A 17172-nucleotide genomic window follows, 5' to 3' on the forward strand; every position below is an offset into this window, starting at 1 on the left:
ATGTTTTACAACTCTTTATTCTTTAAATGCATCTGTCTTTTACAAAGCCAAGAGGCTTCAACATACTATGATTCAAGAGAAGGATGCATAATTCTACGTCAAATCTGAGATAAACTGTTACAGCAGTTCAGTTAAAATTTGACATACAAAAATATTATTGTATAGACCAGCATCAATAACTATAACGTTAAGACAATTACTAGAAATAAGAACTTTACAATAACATAAATTGTACTGGAAGGAATTTAATAAGGTTGTTTGTTAGGCATTTTGGGTCTGCAAACAGTAGTGCCATAACAAAACAAACATGGGTATAAATACTGAGTGTGGGTTACAATGTATAGTATATGAGAAATCACAGTACCAGCCTGGGAGTCAGCGGGGATGCTGATGGAGGAACTGAAAATACATGCCGCGGTTTCCTTCAGAACCTTCTAAACGTTACGGACACCCGGAAGTGGTCGCAAATTTAAACCGCCATCACAGCAACAATAAACGCGTATTTTGAATTCACGGGCTGTCTGGGGGATTAATAATTAATGGAAAATTAGGCTAAACTTGCACCGAGGATTTCTTTAAGGTGAGCTATGCACTCTGTTGATTTCGGTATTTTTTCTGCACTACGCCGCTAGCTACTCTTTCCTTCGCCATCGATTTTGGCGCAGGCTATTACCTGGAAAACAATCTTGTCCATAGTCATAGCGATTGTCTAAGGCCCTAAATATGACCGAATTTATTGTCTTACAGTTTGAATTGACAGTGCATGGGGGTTTTATTATATTAATATATTTTTTGTCTTTAAATACGCAACGTAGGAATAGAAAATATTTAGCTTTTGTAGGCATTGATGGTAATTGTACATATGTTATTGCTAGTCGCCACACACAGCGGTACCGCTTCCCGCCGTTGCATGATTGCAGTCCAGAAAGTAGACGTAGCTATGTAAAACTCATCCTTCACATTTTATTAAAAATGTGCGAAAATGTTTTATTTGCATTTCAAATAATATTAAAAAATATGTGCGTGTATCCTGTCTTAATATATAGAGTAGAATTGTATTTGTTAGCTGATAGGTAATATTAAAAATATGTCTTTGAGTCATAGCAGTCTTTCTGAAATGGATAACTCTTTTTAAGCTGTTTGCGTGGGTTAATAAATCATTTTACATAATCATTATTAAATATATTTAATATATATTGTGTAAAGCTTAATATTTCAATATTTTAACATGTTTATTTCACAGCTATGTAAGTTATATCACTATTATAAAATATTAAATTATGTGTTTAACTTTTGATCAGGTACCCCAGTTCCCTAAGGGTGTTTATAATGAACGTAATATATTACATATTTCTGATAAATAAAAAATAGACACATTTCACTCAGTTTGAACATTGTGAAATTATACCTTCTTTTGTATTTAATTATTTCTGTAAATGTTTATTTTTTTTATACTTTTATTTAATAAGGTTGGTTATTACACAATCAGCCTGTCCTTCTTAAGCCAGGGCTGCAACCAACTTTTTTTTAAATTTACATTTAATCTACAAATTATTTTCTTTAAGAAAAATACATTTAATAAACTTTAACAGAGGCCCCTCATAATATCCTATAATAAAACACTAATTTATAATCATAATAGTTACAGGTTCAAGTTTGAGAATGCTCAATTTATCCTCTTAGTTTTGCAGCTCTAGTTAAATCAATCATTTCTCATTGTAAAATATTAACTGTGCTATTCAATGTTTAATTTGCAGGTGCAAACCTAACAAAAGCAGTCCAAACTGACGGCGACAGTATGGAAGAAGAAATACAGACGGCTGAGATTGAACAGGGAGAGGCTGGGAACAATGAGGGAGAGTCCAGAGTAGAAATGTCCAACAACAGTCCAGCTAAAAGAGGGAGGGGGAGGCCACAAGGGTCAAAGAAGCTGAAGGTTTGTGTAACAGACGTTAACCTAATGGACCTGGTTTCAGGCATTTCCAACGGTGGGTCCACTCAGCCCAAGAGGGGAAGAGGGCGTCCAAAACTCTCTGATTCGAAACACACAAAGCAGCAAGAATCAGAAGACAGCCACGCTGATAACCCTGTAAAAACTCATAGGAGTCCTGGAAGGCCAAAAGGGTCAAAGAATAAGACCTCTAATAAAGACAGTCCTGTGATAGACTCTTCCCCTAAGAAAAGAGGCAGGCCGAAAAAGTCTGTCACCCCTGAGAGTGATGCTGTACAGGACTTACCGAATGGTGGCTCTGATGTGCCAAAAACACGAAGGGGTCGTCCAAAAGGATCCGGGAAACGCAAGATAGAAAGTTTGAGCAGTGGGGAAGAGAATGAAGGTAGTTCTGTACCTAAAAAAAGAGGTCGACCGAAAGGCTCTCTCAATAAGAAACCCAGGCTTGAGAGACTATTGGGCATCGAGAAGGGGGTGGATGCTGATGGAAGCCTAAGTGGGAGAGGGCAGCGCAGAAAGGTGAAGGTGGATTACAGTGTTGGGTCAATACAGGATACTTCAAATGGCACTTTAAAGAAGGTTCATAGAGGAAGGGGACGGCCAAGAAAAATACATGTTCAGCAGAGTAGCGATCAACTGACCAAGAGAGGAAGGGGTCGACCGAAAGGATCTTTAAACAAGAAGGTGCACGGTAAGGTGGGCCGGCCTCCCAAAGTCCAGCTCCTTCCTCCTTCAGCAAAACGGAAGCGTGGTCGACCAAGAAAAGAGCCAGTAAAAAGGGGACGGCCGAGGAAGTACCCTCTGCCGTCACCTGAGGACCTGAAAAAGCCGAAAGTGTGGAAACCGCTGGGAAGGCCGAGGAAATACCCGCGTGCCGACCCTCCTGAGGGGGCTCCGGCAGTTCCACGACGAAGCCGCGGTCGGCCTCGCAAGTCAGAGTCGAAGAAAGGCGCTCACTTACGCAAGAAATTTTCCACTTCTTCATCATCACCACGGTCACCCAGTGATGGAGCGCCCAGGAAAAGAGGCCGCCCCCCGAGCAAAGCAAAAAAAGAAGGTGAAGCCCCGAAGAAAAGAGGCCGCCCTAAAGGTTCGGTCAACAAAAATAAGATCAGAAGTGAAACACAGCTTGAAAGCGAACTCCCAAACCATTCAAAATCAAAGAGCGATTCATCTGCTGTCAGGGAAGCAGAAGGAGAGGAGGTGGAGCAAAACATGGAGTTGATGCCTATCGAGCTTGAGGACGATGCAGAGGAAACGTTCATTGATCAGGATGCTAGCTTTGAAGTTAGTAACCAGGCTTGATGAACCATCCTGGTCTAACCAAAACAGTTGGTGCAGTTGTTGCCGTCTAAAACATTGAATACAATCAATGAAAAAACATTTTTAACAGTTCGTCGGTCGGGTAGGCTAGATATTCAGCAGCTGTTTTCCTGACTAACTTGTTCATGTTTTACTGTGCTTGACCTTTTTTTTTTTTTAAGTACCTTAATTCTGTCATCTGAGTAAGCAGTAATAATTATCTTTTACTAGAACCGGCATGTAGAGTTTGTTATCATAGACTGTTCCAGTTTTCATTTAGCTTGCAGATGTAGTGTTTGTCAGTCTAACTGTGACAGTGAAAAGTTGGCTGGGGAATGACTTGGATGAAAAGAAAATTGGATAGATGACAAAAGCGCAGTGAAACTATAAAGAGCTGAAGTCCTGACGTCACATCCGGGCTAGTCTGTATCTCACGGGTCTTTGTGACTCAATGCAGTTTCTCATTTAGCATTTCTGTAGTCCATTTTTCTAAAGATCGGCTGTGTTCCTGGAGTTTACTTTGACTACATACATTTATGTTAGTGCCTCAAAGTCTTCAAAAGTCATAGAACGTTTAACAAATACCTCTTTCCCACCAAAATTTGCGCGTTTTTGACGCAGGTTTTTCAGACCAGGGAAGAGCTGCTCATAAATGCTGATTGTCTCTTTTCCCATTGCCAGTGGAGTATACTCCTTTCTGCCGTGTCACCGTCTGATGTCATAAACGCGCCGGAGACAGGGTCAGTAAACAGTGACGGTGTTGCGGTGGTTAGGTCTTTATTGTATCAATTACCCATTCAGTCTGTGTATCAAACTCATGTGGAACGATGTTGGAGCGCTGCTTGGATGGAGACAGGTGGAATTTGTAGCTGAGATGACAAGGAGTCGCAGAAGTTACCAACAGTGCATAGCATCGTTAGGGGGCGGAGGTTATCGTGCCGACACTGGTTTTGTGTTCCCAACAATGCCGACCTGAGCCAAGGTGATAATTACCCAGGTCTACTGCAGAGTAATTTGACCTGGGTCTGAATGCCGATTGGAGCCTTTCCCATGAAGCATAAAAGCCGGGCGTTAGCTGTTGTTAGCAGGTTTTTTGACCAGTGGTAAAGGGGCTAAGGAGGTAAGACTTTTACATGAACCTTTTATTTGGCATAAAAGAACTTAAAAACTGACTGAAGGACACAGTGGTATAACTTCAAAGAATATGTTTTATTTAAATGAATATTTTCATTGTACAATGTATTAAATTGTACTGTGTAACTGGTTGCTCACAGTAAAGAACCTACAAGGAATTATCTGGACCGGACAGCTTATTGTTTAACTAATGTGCTTTGTCCTCACATCACATTAGTTATGCACTCAAATAACCCATACCAATTAGTAATTTAAGTACTCCTTTAAAAGGATACCTTTATGAAAAAAATCCTTTATTTAATAATTTTACCAGAAGCCATTCATCTCAAGCGTTATTCGATGAAGGTGACTGGCCAACCAGCACAGAAACTACAACACATACAGCCTGTGGTGTGGCGAACTTTAGCACAGTGTTATAGACGGAGTTCATACTTTAATAGGGCACTTTAAAAATGTATCGATGTAAAATCAAATCAAATGAAGTGAATTGATGCTGGATTTTTGATTGATACCCAGCCTTTCACAGTTCTAACGCGACATAACTGCTGCTTCATTTTGTGTTATTAAAATCGTAGATGTGATTTAAGTTTTTACGCTTCCAAAAACCCGGATGTCTCGTTTCTGCTTCGGCTTTCTGTGTGATGATGTGTGAGATAAAATATGTCCAATTCTGTTGTCTTTGTTCAATGCTATTTCCCAGGTGATCATGTCTTCATGTTTGTTTTGCCTTAATATCCAAAGCTTTGAATGTACCATCAGTTAGACTTACTCTGATCAACGAGTCGTCCGGCACAGATTTTTTTTTTTACATGCATTCCTCGACAGGACTGAAAGCTCTGTATCAAATGCCTTCCCGACGCTCACAGTCGCCCTGAAGATTTCCTCCTCTGCTCTCCTTGTACCATTTACTTTTTTAGTATCAGCTGTTATTGAGCAGCAGTTATTTGCCTCTGTTCTCTAAGTGTTTACATGTAGCTGTGAAGCCTTTTGTTGAGCTTTTAATTACTTTAGACTGTCGTTAGGTAAAATATAAGTGACTGGTTGATTTCACATTTTGACATTCATCTTTTTTCTTTCAGCACCTTGTGTAAAAAAATATGTGTCATGACTTGTACATCATTATTACTGACATTAACACCTTTATTGTTGGGTTTCCAAATGCCAAATTGTGCTTCTGTGTGTCCAGTTATCATACATAACGAATGTGAGATGGGGAAGAAAATGGAGATTAGTGGTTTTACAAATCACAATGAAATTTGATCTGGATTTATGAGGTCAAATTGTTTTACGTGCAAATATTTGGATTTTGTGTGTTTTAAACAAGACGTCAATTTGTGAGATTATGCTCTTGAATTAAACTGTTGATCTTGCCGTTTTATTTCTTACAGTGTGGTGAGATGTTTGACTCAGCTATGACTCAATGTTCCTCTGTTTTCTTTTTCTGTTTACCTACAGACCGTTTACAAGACTTTACGATGTAGGTAATTACATAGACAGAAATCAGCTGGGTTTTTTTTTTTTACAGTGTTTGTGGGGAGCAACTCCACCCTCACCTGTCCTGTTTGATTACTTTACAGATCAGCTATGCACATGAGTCAAACTTAGGCAAAGACTGTGTGTGTTTTGACAGATGGATCACCCAGAACTTTAAAATCGAGTACAAGTCATTGTCCATGTGCATCAGAATCAAGTTTATTGCTAAGTAGTGTTTAGGTGCAGAACATGGAACTAGAATAACAATAACAGCTAATAAAAAAACAGCTATTAAACAGTAGTACTTCTACTGTCAGGGACCTTAAATAGAATAATACCAACCCAAATACAAATCGAGAACATTACAACAGGAATGATTAAATAAAGAGCAAAGATGATTAAAGCTAAAGCACAAATAACTTTGTATACACATATTGATTCCACATAAAAAAATTAGCAATAAGTAATTAAAAAGGGCTAATTAAATTTCTGAGTTTGAGAAACGTAAAAGAGTCCAAACTAAACGGTTGGAACCGTTGGAAAGAATGGAATACAACGACGTAATGACGTCAAATTCGACAAGCGGGGGACAGCTCTTTTTTTTTTATGCCGTTTTGAGTCAGTGGAAAAGAAGCAGAGTGATACATCTTACTTTTTTCCTACTCTTTGGTTAAAGAATGGATTGAGCACCTGGTCACACCTGCCAGGTACCTTCTGACTTGAGCAGCGAGAAACAACTAAACGAGTGAGATATCTACTTATCCACAAAGTGACGGATTAAAGTTTCGGTGATGTGGCCGGAGTAAAAAGGAAAACAGGTTTGTGTCCAAATTAACGGTCAATATCTTTCTGTTGTTAGCTAACATTAGCAAGAGTCAGTCGTAAATATTGAGCAGCTAAACAAGTTCTAGCCTTAGCCTGAAACTACATTCCTTCCTGCTGTACAACAGGCCCAATCAGCTCTATATTTAGGAGTGGAAAAAAAAGCGTTGCGAAATCTTCACTCTTAAATTAATCTGAACCACACGAAGATGTGTTTTTAAGTGGAAAGTTAAAAGTAGATTGTGCTGATAGTTCAGACTATTTGTAAGCTGAAATTGTGTTTTCTTTGTAGCAGCTCTCACTGTATGGCATTGGTGTTTGTTGAGCATTGTTGGGCATTAATTTAGGACGTATTAACACTGAAGAAGTAAAACTATGTAAGGTAAAATAGACACAGAAGGCAAATCACACATCACTTAAACCTAATGATATTTACTAATGCTGCTATTGCTGCTACTGTACGTATGTGTATCAGACAGGCAAAGTCCAGGCTACTTCATGTGTCTTCATAGAACAGGAATGCAGCCATGTTTATTTAACTTCCCTAGCTGAGATGTATCAGTGTTTTCTGTTAATAATTGCCTTGCAGATATCACAAAGTTGGACTGAGTTACACTAGTAGGAAATGAAGTTTACTTTTAATTAAGTAGTTTGTGTAGCATGACTGATGATGAATAAGCATCAGTCTGATATCCATCTCAAGTAAAATATACCCAGTGCAACATATTGCTGCAATTGTTATATGTGGTGTTAGCTTTGGAGATGTAGATGTTGGGTTTTGAAACTGGTCATTTATTGTTATACTTTGTTTAATTGTCTTTGTAAGGATTTGTGTGCTTGGATTGTATTTGTTGAAATCTGCACTGAAGTGCTGAGTCCAACAAAAATTTCCCCACAAGGACATTAAGAGTGTACAGAGTGGACTTAGGTAGTAAGTTGCCAATAATGTTGATAATCTCTTTTCAGTTATATTTAAATTTTCACAAATTTGCTTCTCAAATGTAAAGATGTCGCACTCTAGTTTGAAAATTTGAATCTCTTTGGGGTTTGAACTTGACAAAACAATCAGGTTGTGTATGTTATACACCAAACAATTCACTGTTTAATCGAGGAAGTATTCACCAGATTTATTGACAATAAAAGTGTAGTTTGTTAGTTTTACTAGTTAAAGTATATTTCCTACTTGAATAGACATCTAGGGCTGCAACAAGGGATTATTTTGATTATTTTTGATCATTTTTCACGACTAATTGATTAATCTTTTAGTCCAAAATGACGTCTTCAAATTTCATTTGTCCAACAAACAGTCGAAAACCTAAAGACTCTTAATTTACTGTCATAAGTGACCAAGAAAAGCAGGAAATCGTCATTTTGAGAAGCTGGACTCAGGAAATATTTGACATTTCTACTTGTAAAATGACTGAAATATAAATATTATAGCTGGTGATAGGGGATGTGCACGTAGTGCAAGTTTTTTTCGATCGGTTCTCCCTCGGTGAAAAAAAAAAAAAAGGTTTGAGAAACTTGCGCTGGACCCTCCGGTCGGGATGCTTGTGGGTGTATGCTTCACATGTGGTATTGCATTCTGCTTGTACCGCCGCTGTATTTAAGTACTGCACTGCACAGTTTACAAGTAACATAGTCGTCGTTGCTGTCGTTTTGTCTGAAATAGTCCCACACGCTGCCCTTATGGCTCGTTTCATTTTGCTCTCCTCTCAGGCTCAGCTCTGCTAACAACAACAAAACGTAAAATTCATTACGTTCGGTTAACTGGTTAAAGTGCACATCCCTACTGGCGATCAATTTTCTTTTGAACAACTTATCGATTAATCGTTGCAGCTTTTTTTTTTAAGTTAACATCCACTGGATTTGCTGTTTGTGATATTTCTTTTTGTATTATTCTACACTTACATGAAGGTAATAGTTATATAATGTTTATAACAATATTTAAATGTTATTTGCCTGATGTGCTGACACACACTCACACAGGACTGACAGCAGCACATCCTCACACTTGCTCTTTACAACACGTGGGCATGTGCAGGGGCAGGACCAGCCTCACACGGCAACACACCCTTGATAAACAGTAAACTTTGATTGTCTTTTTGAAGCAGGCTGGTTTCAACATGGCTCTAACTTTCTCTCCTCACAGGTAGAAACAACACATTTGGCAAAAGCAAATGGAAGACTCTTTGTTCCCCCTCAGAGTCCTGACAGGGCAACAAGTGTCCGCTGAAGAGAGAACAGAAGATGATAACTCCAGCATGTCTGGACAAGGTGGTTTAATCTCTGATATACATGAGGAGGTGGTACTTTCACCTGCAGAGCCACAGAAAGCAGGCAGTAAAACGCCACAAGAGGACAATGGGGAGATTACAGACGGGGTAGAAGAAGAATTTAAGGAGGAGGAGGAAGAAGAAGAAGTGACCAGCTCTGCTCATCTGGAGCCGAGCACTCTGCCCTGGCCCGGAGACAAAGACAGGAGGCCTCAGACGGACGACGATGATGATGAAACCGGGTCAGAAAAAAGGGTGTCCGAGCCTGAAGAGAGGGACACGGGCATCAGCGGAGGAAGCCAGGACCTGTCGGAGGATCAGAGCCAGGCGGAGAGCGACATGAAGAGCAATGCAAAGTGGAGGGAGAGCATGCCGGAGGGAGAGAGGTGGAGGGACGACGAGATCCTGGTGCAGAGGGACGACAAAGGGGACGGCTCGCTGGCAGACGATGAGCACGAGGAGGAGGAAGAAGAAGACACAAATTGGATGTCAGAGAAACCAGCTCTGGGTTTCACTCCACACGTCACCATCGTGCGTCTGTCCAGCAAAGAGCTCCCAGAGGAGAGCCGGCTGTTGATAGAGAGGGAGGAGAAACAGGAGGAGCCGATGGAGGCGGACTCAAGGGTGCAGTATCACCCGGAGTGGACAGAACAGGAGCAGGACGACAAGTACTGTGAGTCTCTGTACTTTAGACTTTACTACACATTTTTTTTAAGGTTTAAAAATATTCTCTTCTCGCGACATTTTGGCGTGTCACAGTCGGGAAAAGCATTGAACACAACAGAGACATCATCAAGGTTTTTAATAACACGTTTGCTTTCCCGCTGTTACAAGTCAATATGTAAGTGCTGTAAAAAAAGGCCAGAGATTATGACAGCAGGGTAAAAATTAAAGGTTGGTATCATGCTAATTTCAAGCTTCATATTTCACTCTGTGAGACCTGTAGAGTAGCTTAGCATCATTTACAGTTAAATAAACTCCTCCTCTGTGCAGGCCCTCATACAGCCTCTGCCTAAAACGACTCAGTCAGTCCCTTCAAGAAACCCCGCCCCTACAAGCCCGCTTTCTTCTGATTGGCCAGCTCCCTGAAGCCTGCCGAGGCTCGATTTGTGACATCACAAATGGGATTACTCCAACACACTTTTACCTACAGATTTGAAACTTCACCCACGTTTAGTCTGGACTTCCAACATTGTAAAATGTGTCTTAAAAAGTGAAACAGCATGATACTCCCTCATTTTAGGCCAATTCATGTCTTTTATATTGTTTATACAGCCTCAGTCTCATCCTCTCTGCACTGCTGTCACCATCCTTTTCAAATAATCACACTTCCCTTCCTCAGACCTGTGTGAGCACCTGTGCGGTGAACGGCTGAGGCTGGCTCTGGCGACGGCGGCCGCAGCGATCATCTTCCCCCTGCTGGTGTGGGGAGGTTACGCCTTCCTGCCCTTTGACTCCCCGCTGCTGGGGAACCCCCCACTCAGGGTGGTGTACACACTACGCTGCTCCTTCTTCGCCTCCATCCCCATCCTGCTCGGTAAGCTATGTGTTAACTTCATTATGCATTAAAACAATGTTGTCAAAAGAAAGCTGTCAGCCATTAACATTGACCTTTGTCTCTGTGCAGGTGTGGTGGTGCAGGGCGTGGCCCGGCTGCGATACAGCGCCCTGAAGCCCCTCTATCAGAGTAAACTGATGAGAAAAGAGGTGGCGGTGCACTTGCACTACGTCAACGAGTCGCTCGCACTCTTCTTATTCTTCTTCCTGCAGCTGGCTGTCATGGCGACCTACGTCAGCCAGGACCTGGTCAAGCTGGTGCCGCTGCTCACCATCATATTTGTGTTCGGCAGGTATGTGTCCTCACCGTCGCACCTTGTTCAGTATTAGGAATCTTAACCAGGGGAAGGGGAAGGGGGAGATGATTCTTGTGTTTGGAGTAAAAATCCTGAATGTTGCTTTTTAAATATCAGCCGAATCAAACTCAGTTTCCACATTGGTTTCCCTCCTGCTCATCGGAGGGACTAGTTTAGTGTAAAAGAGGCTGAGGCAACACTCATCAGACTTTCAGGTTCCGCCCTTACGCCACCTTTGCCATTTTACATTGAACCAAGCAGCGGTTAAATCAGCAGCCCATATACAGAGGCTATAGTCCTAGACGCGGTACCCTCAGGCTCGACCCTTTACCGCGTGTCAGCCCCCACTCTCTCTTCCCCTGTTTCCAACACTATCCACTGTCCTCTCTCTAAATAAAGTAGGGATAGACCGATTATTGGCCGGCGCCGATATTCGGCATTTTGACGCATATCGGCATCTGCCTTTTTTTTTAATCCGACGGCCGATAAAAGATCAATTTCAAACTGGGTTATTTTGGCTCTGATGCAGCCGCGCCTCTCTGTCTGCAGACTGGCACGGGTAACAGCCAATCAGCAGTGAAAGCTGTGCATGCAGAGTGCTCACACACACGGCGGAGAGGAGAGACAGTTCATTTCTTTGCAAATTTTATTTAACTTTGTGTTATTTACTTTATAAAACTTCAGGAAGTTATTTATTTATTTATTTAAATGTTCAGTTAACTTTATAAGAGATGCTGCTGACCCTGGGAACTCCCTGCGCTTTTTGTTTGTTTGTTTAATAAACATATGCTTAAAGGCATTTAAACAAAGTTAAGTGTTGGAGTTTGTATTATTCAAAATTTTGACTGCAAATGAATATCGGCTCCAAATATCGGTTATCGGCCTTCTTGACTACTAATAATGGGTATCGGTATCGGCCCTGAAAAAAACATATCGGTCTATCTCTAAAATAAAGGCATAAGAAGGCCCCCAAAAAAAGACGTAAAAGACGAGGTGTAACAGGCGAAATAATCCCGTCTTGAACTGGCAGTGTAAAAGGAGCTATAGAAGCTAAATAGAGACAATTACAGCTTTAGAAAACAATGCCAGCGTCCGTCATGCTCAAGGAAAATCTGCAAAATCCACAGAAAGACACACAATCATCTTTTTCCAACACCCCAAAACTGAAAATCCAACTTTCTTTCACATTTTGAAACAATGCCATAATGATGGAAAACTTATAACTTTTATCTTAATGAGCTACAGCTTAATTAGCTGAGGCTAACTAAACACTGTGAAAGGCCAGAACACTATCTGACATTCAGTGTGAAGTCTGCAGACGTTTTGTTTGCACTCTGGCTTATAAAGGAAATTAACTCTGGGTCTTCAGATGACAAAAAAAAAAAAAAAAGTCTAGCTTGTGAAAACATCCTGTTAACACTTGCTAACTTTGATGTGGTCAAAACAGATATCTGCCAAACCTCCAAAGCAAACAAGTTGATGTGGGTTTGTGCAGAAACTCCTGCTGAGTTTGTCCGTCCTCTCTTCTGTAAATGAGGGAGTGAGGTCGCGGCTAAAAACACCAGGCTGAACGTTAACTTTGCTTTAGTTTGCTTTGTGTTATTAATGTTCAGTTACTTCCTGTTATGTCGTGTTGTTCTGACTGCGGCCTACGTGCAAAGTTGACGGACCAGTATTAGAGCCATTTTTGGATGCAGTCATCTTTTCACTTCCAAATAAACTGGTTGAGCTGGGGACTGAACCTGTCTGACCAACTATAGGGTTACATAACCAGGTGATTTATTCAGCGCTGTGAACGTTCTCATCTTTTTTTCTTTTGTTTTCTGTTTCTTTAGTTTCCTTATCCTCATTTTTTTTTTGTTCTTTTATTTCCTCTTTTATTTATCTCTCAAATATTCTTCCCTGTCCATTTCTTTCCCCATTTCCTGTCTCCTTTTGTTTCCTGTAAATCTTTAACAGTTTTAGAGTTACACAAAGATATACATTAAAAACAACACATGAGTAGGAGTACAGAGACGAGACGGGGAGGGGAAAAGGACAGTTTAATACTTCATAGTAAACTTAAACTCCTTTTATATTCTATATTGATCGTCTTTGGGTCTACCTGAGCTCCAAAATCATCTCAGGTACTGTAAAACATGGCACCACGGGGTCACAGTGTTCATGATATCACATTTACATGCAGATCATTCACATATCCACTAATTTAACCACACAGACAAGATTCAAAGTGCACTACTGAAAGACAAGCAGACCCCAAAGCTCTTATCGTTTTATGAATCAGACTCTAACTGCCTCATGCGCATCATGTTTCCGCTGTGACTCCTGCGGCCTCTGAAAAAAAAGTACTCTAAAACATGAGAGAAAATAAAGACGAGTAAAAAAGCATCTATTAAGTTATTAAACCGGATCCTTTGAGTCATCGACACTCGACACAGAAACTGATGAAAGGCCTGAAGGAGCTGAGTCGTCTTGTGCTCTGCTGCAACATTAGAGTGGGTGTAGGAGGTGATGTGAGTCGTGATCACATCTTCCTGTGATTATTTATTCAAATCAAGCTGATTATAAATCGTCACACCTCTCGTTGGTCACATGATTTTATTTCCTGTGCCGCAGGCTGATCTACTGGCTCTGCCTCTCTCTGGGCAGCACCATCCGGGGCCTCGGCTTCGGCCTCTCCTTCCTCCCCATACTGGTCATGCTGGGAGCCAACCTGTACTACATCTGCTCGTCAATGGGACAGGGGGCGGTGTTCGACGTAGCCCCGCCCACCACAGCTCCTCCTCCCCGGCAGCGCTGGTGGGGTTAAAGGGCATCATCGTAAGGAGACTTTAATGTCACGACTCGGAAACAGTCGGGCGGACATGTTGGCTGGTTTCTTTTGGTGTCTTGTAAAGTTGTCTTCTTTATGAATTCAGAACTGGTTTATTAGACGACACATGGAAACAGGAAGTCCAGCCTACAGCAAACACAGCTTGAGCAGCTATTTAGTCATAAATACAGCCAAAGTTCAACACATTAAGCTCACTGTGGCTGCTGCTTCTCCTTCTGTCACTCCCCTTGCCAAAATTAATCTTCTGCTGTCAAAAAAAAACTGCAAAAGTTGCTGTTGATTTTTTTTTATAGACACTTTTTTGATTGCAGATGTGGTCAGTGTTTACATAGGGGACAAATACATTGTGTTTCTTCATCTGCATTATTGTGCAAGTATTGTATTAAGTAAATCTCTCTTTGTTTGTCCAGCCATAGTATCCATCAGCACAGCAGGTTTTTCCTTCCTGTGGTGGTTGGCAAACTTCTCGACACCCAGATCTTTATAGCAAAAACTACAGCAAATTAACGGGCTTTCATCAGTGAGCTTAATCACGACTTAGTTTATTGATTAGTCTCTTGATTATATCTTTAATTCGCTGCCAACACACAGTGTAAACGAGCGTATATAAAACAGTGACGATGGTATCAATGCGCTAACATTTAACTGGATTACATGCATTTGAATAATTTGGGTTTACGAATGATGGACCTGCCACTACCAATAAACAGTAATGGTATAAGGAGAGGTAATGCCTTAATGTTAATACTTTGCTTATACTTAACAGAAAGTGCCATGAGTATAAAAAAAATGAAATTCTAGAGTTACATTTTTTTGACATAGAAATAAAGACATGAAAGGTTGTGGGTTACTTTGTACCTTAAATCTTCCTCCTGTGAATACAAACTGCAGTAATGGTGGTAAAGAGTGAAGCCAACAACAGAAGCTCTTACCTGTATGTACATTTAAAACTCTACAAAGCTGTTTTTACAGTTTGTGTCCATTGTCTGAATTTCCACCAGAAATCTTTAAGCTATGTGTACCACACCTTGCCTTAGGCCGATAAAAATCTAGTGTTTGAGTGTCCGTGTGATGAGTCCCGTGTTCGGATGTGATGCAGCAACACGAAGACACAAAACTGAGACATGAAACCTGAAATGTTAAGACGTCAAAAGTAAATATTTAAGGGATTTATCAGATGGTTTTATGTATCACTGGAGCTGATGCTAATGATACAATTATATATTTATACCAGACTGTTAAATGCATCTATATTTTATAAATAAACCGATTTTATTTGTTTATAGCTGCTTAACTTGTTTTATAAAGTCTTTTTCTTTGTTTTAAACTGTATGAGTGAACGAAAAAACTGATCAATATTTTTGAAGAGTTCAATAAAACATGTCAACAAACATTGTGTGAAAGCTGATGATTCAGACCAAATGAAACTAGGGATGCACAATATTATCGGCACGTTATCGGTATCGGCCGATATCGGCCAACACACCGATATCCACCAATATTATTAACCCATAAGGTAATGGGCTGCTTCATACTTGATTAAATGCCCGACCTCGGCGCAATGTCCCCAGCGCGAAGAAGACCTGCGCGGCGCAGCGTGATGACGTCACGTGTGTCTACCTGCAGCATGAGCGAGTTAGAAGCCAAAATGTCCGTGGTGTGGAAGTTTTTCAAAGTGTCTGAAATAGAAAGCAAACCTGCTATTTGCAATGACTGCTCAGCTTCGGTGATGCGAGGAGGAGCCAAGGCAAAGTCTTTCAACACTACAAACTTGATTAACCATCTCAAGACCCGTCACCCCGACCGTTGTAACAAATGTGATAAGAGTATCACCATTATACTGTACGCTAATTCCAATACAGAAGAGAGTTGATGATCTCTGCAATTAGGTGTGCGGGGAAAAAATATCGGTATCGGTAATCGGGTGAATGAGTTGTAAAATATCGGCATATCGGATATCGGCAAAAAATCCAATATCGTGCATCCCTAAATGAAACGTAACTGTACGAGGATTATCTGACTGGTCAACAAGAATCATGATTACAGTTCTAGTTGTTAAATGTTTGTCTTCCGTGAAGCCTTTTAACCAAAAAGTTAGAGCACAAATGAAACATAAAAGAAATGCAGCCGGTCTTGAACAACAACAAATGTGGCGTCATGACTCTGAAGTTTCAAGTTAACAGATGGGACAAAACAAAAACCACAAGACGTGACGAATCATTTAATCTGAGCCTGTCGGTGATAAAAACGAGCACTTTGTGGATTCGATCGATCACATCTGACCCCAGGGGTCATGTTGCAGTCACTGTGGCCCGTTTCCAAGCTCTTGAACTTTTTGTACCTATTAGTCATTTAAACCCCAGAATATATCAAAAGAATAAAAATAAATAAGGGCATAGGTTTTAAAGGACAGGATGAACACTTCTTATTAAATGCAGACAAATCTACAGACGGTTCGATCCCTGACTGCTATAGTCGAAGAGTCCTTGGGCAAGACGCTGAACCCCAATTTGCTCTTGAAGGCAAATCCATCAGTGTATGACTGATTAGATCCTGATTGGAGACTGGCACTTTACATAGCAGCCTCCGCCATCAGTGTGTGAAAGGGTGAATGTCTCATGTAGAGCTTTGAGTGGTCGGAAGACTAGAAAAGCGCTTTGTCCATTTACCATATAAAGGGGTGTTATTTGTTGCTGTAGCATTACCGAACTATTCCTTAATCGCAATCAGGCGTCGTCGTTGACTCGCTGACACAGTCGCTGCTTCATCCAAAGGAAGAAGTTGACTAAATTTAGCCTTCTAGTTATGCCCGAGCGTGAAATGAAGTTTCATCGCACGCGTTTGGAACTGTGGCGACGAGTAGAAGAGGAAAAGAAAGACACCTTCCTGAAAGGGAATGAATTACATGTTCTGTGAATTCAGGAGGAAGTGTTTCAGATTGAGGATGTTGCGCTTTTATTGAGAGAGAGGACAGTGAATAGTGTTGGAAACGGGAAGAGAGAGTGGGTAGTACACTCGTCGAGGACTGTAGCCTCTGTACATGGGCCGCGCGATTTAACCACTGAGCTAAACCAGTGCCCAAATTAAAGCTCCTGTGAGGAGTTTTTCACCGGTTATGAATCAGACTGAAATTAATTCTGATGACTCTATATGAGCTACAAAAGCAAACCAGACCATCAGCGACAAGATTGATTATTTCTATATAGTTATTTTTAATGCCTGAAACTGCTGGCGGGGGGGGTAGGTGTCAGACGAAGCGGTTAACTGCACGCTGCCTTTGTTTACATTTTCCAGGGCAATAAGTTAAAGTGAGTGATACATATGACTGTCAAAGAAAGCTGGATGAGACTGTTAAAAACCACCACTTAAGCACGTACAGGACAAAATCAGTAAAGAGAAAAGAGGTACGGCTTTGTCCACAGGGGGCGCCAAAATCAACCCAAAGTTCCTCACAGCAGCTTTAAGGACATTAGAGGCAGTTTTGTTCTGTCACACAGTAAGCACATTTATGTTTTTCAGCTTCACGCC

The 17172-nt window shown here is 40.9% G+C and overlaps 2 protein-coding genes across 2 annotated transcripts; both read left to right on the forward strand.

Moving 5' to 3' along the window:
- The first annotated feature begins 457 nt into the window (after positions 1 to 457).
- LOC138608318 (chromosomal protein D1) lies at positions 458 to 5772 on the forward strand. The gene is made up of 2 exons (XM_069680877.1): positions 458 to 580; positions 1758 to 5772. The coding sequence occupies exon 2, from the start codon at positions 1799 to 1801 to the stop codon at positions 3254 to 3256; it is 1458 nt and encodes a 485-aa protein (XP_069536978.1). The 5' UTR covers positions 458 to 580; positions 1758 to 1798; the 3' UTR covers positions 3257 to 5772.
- A 774-nt stretch (positions 5773 to 6546) lies between these two features.
- Positions 6547 to 14989, forward strand: LOC138608888 (transmembrane protein 79-like). The gene is made up of 5 exons (XM_069681473.1): positions 6547 to 6678; positions 8835 to 9631; positions 10301 to 10495; positions 10586 to 10808; positions 13428 to 14989. Exons 2-5 carry the CDS (start codon positions 8863 to 8865, stop codon positions 13618 to 13620), a joined length of 1380 nt encoding a protein of 459 aa, XP_069537574.1. The 5' UTR covers positions 6547 to 6678; positions 8835 to 8862; the 3' UTR covers positions 13621 to 14989.
- Positions 14990 to 17172: the final 2183 nt, after the last annotated feature.

This window comes from Semicossyphus pulcher, unplaced genomic scaffold (genome assembly GCF_022749685.1).
Source record: "Semicossyphus pulcher isolate SPU_LCO1_2020_fin unplaced genomic scaffold, fSemPul1.0.p SCAF_5, whole genome shotgun sequence".
Lineage (NCBI taxonomy): Eukaryota > Metazoa > Chordata > Actinopteri > Labriformes > Labridae > Semicossyphus > Semicossyphus pulcher.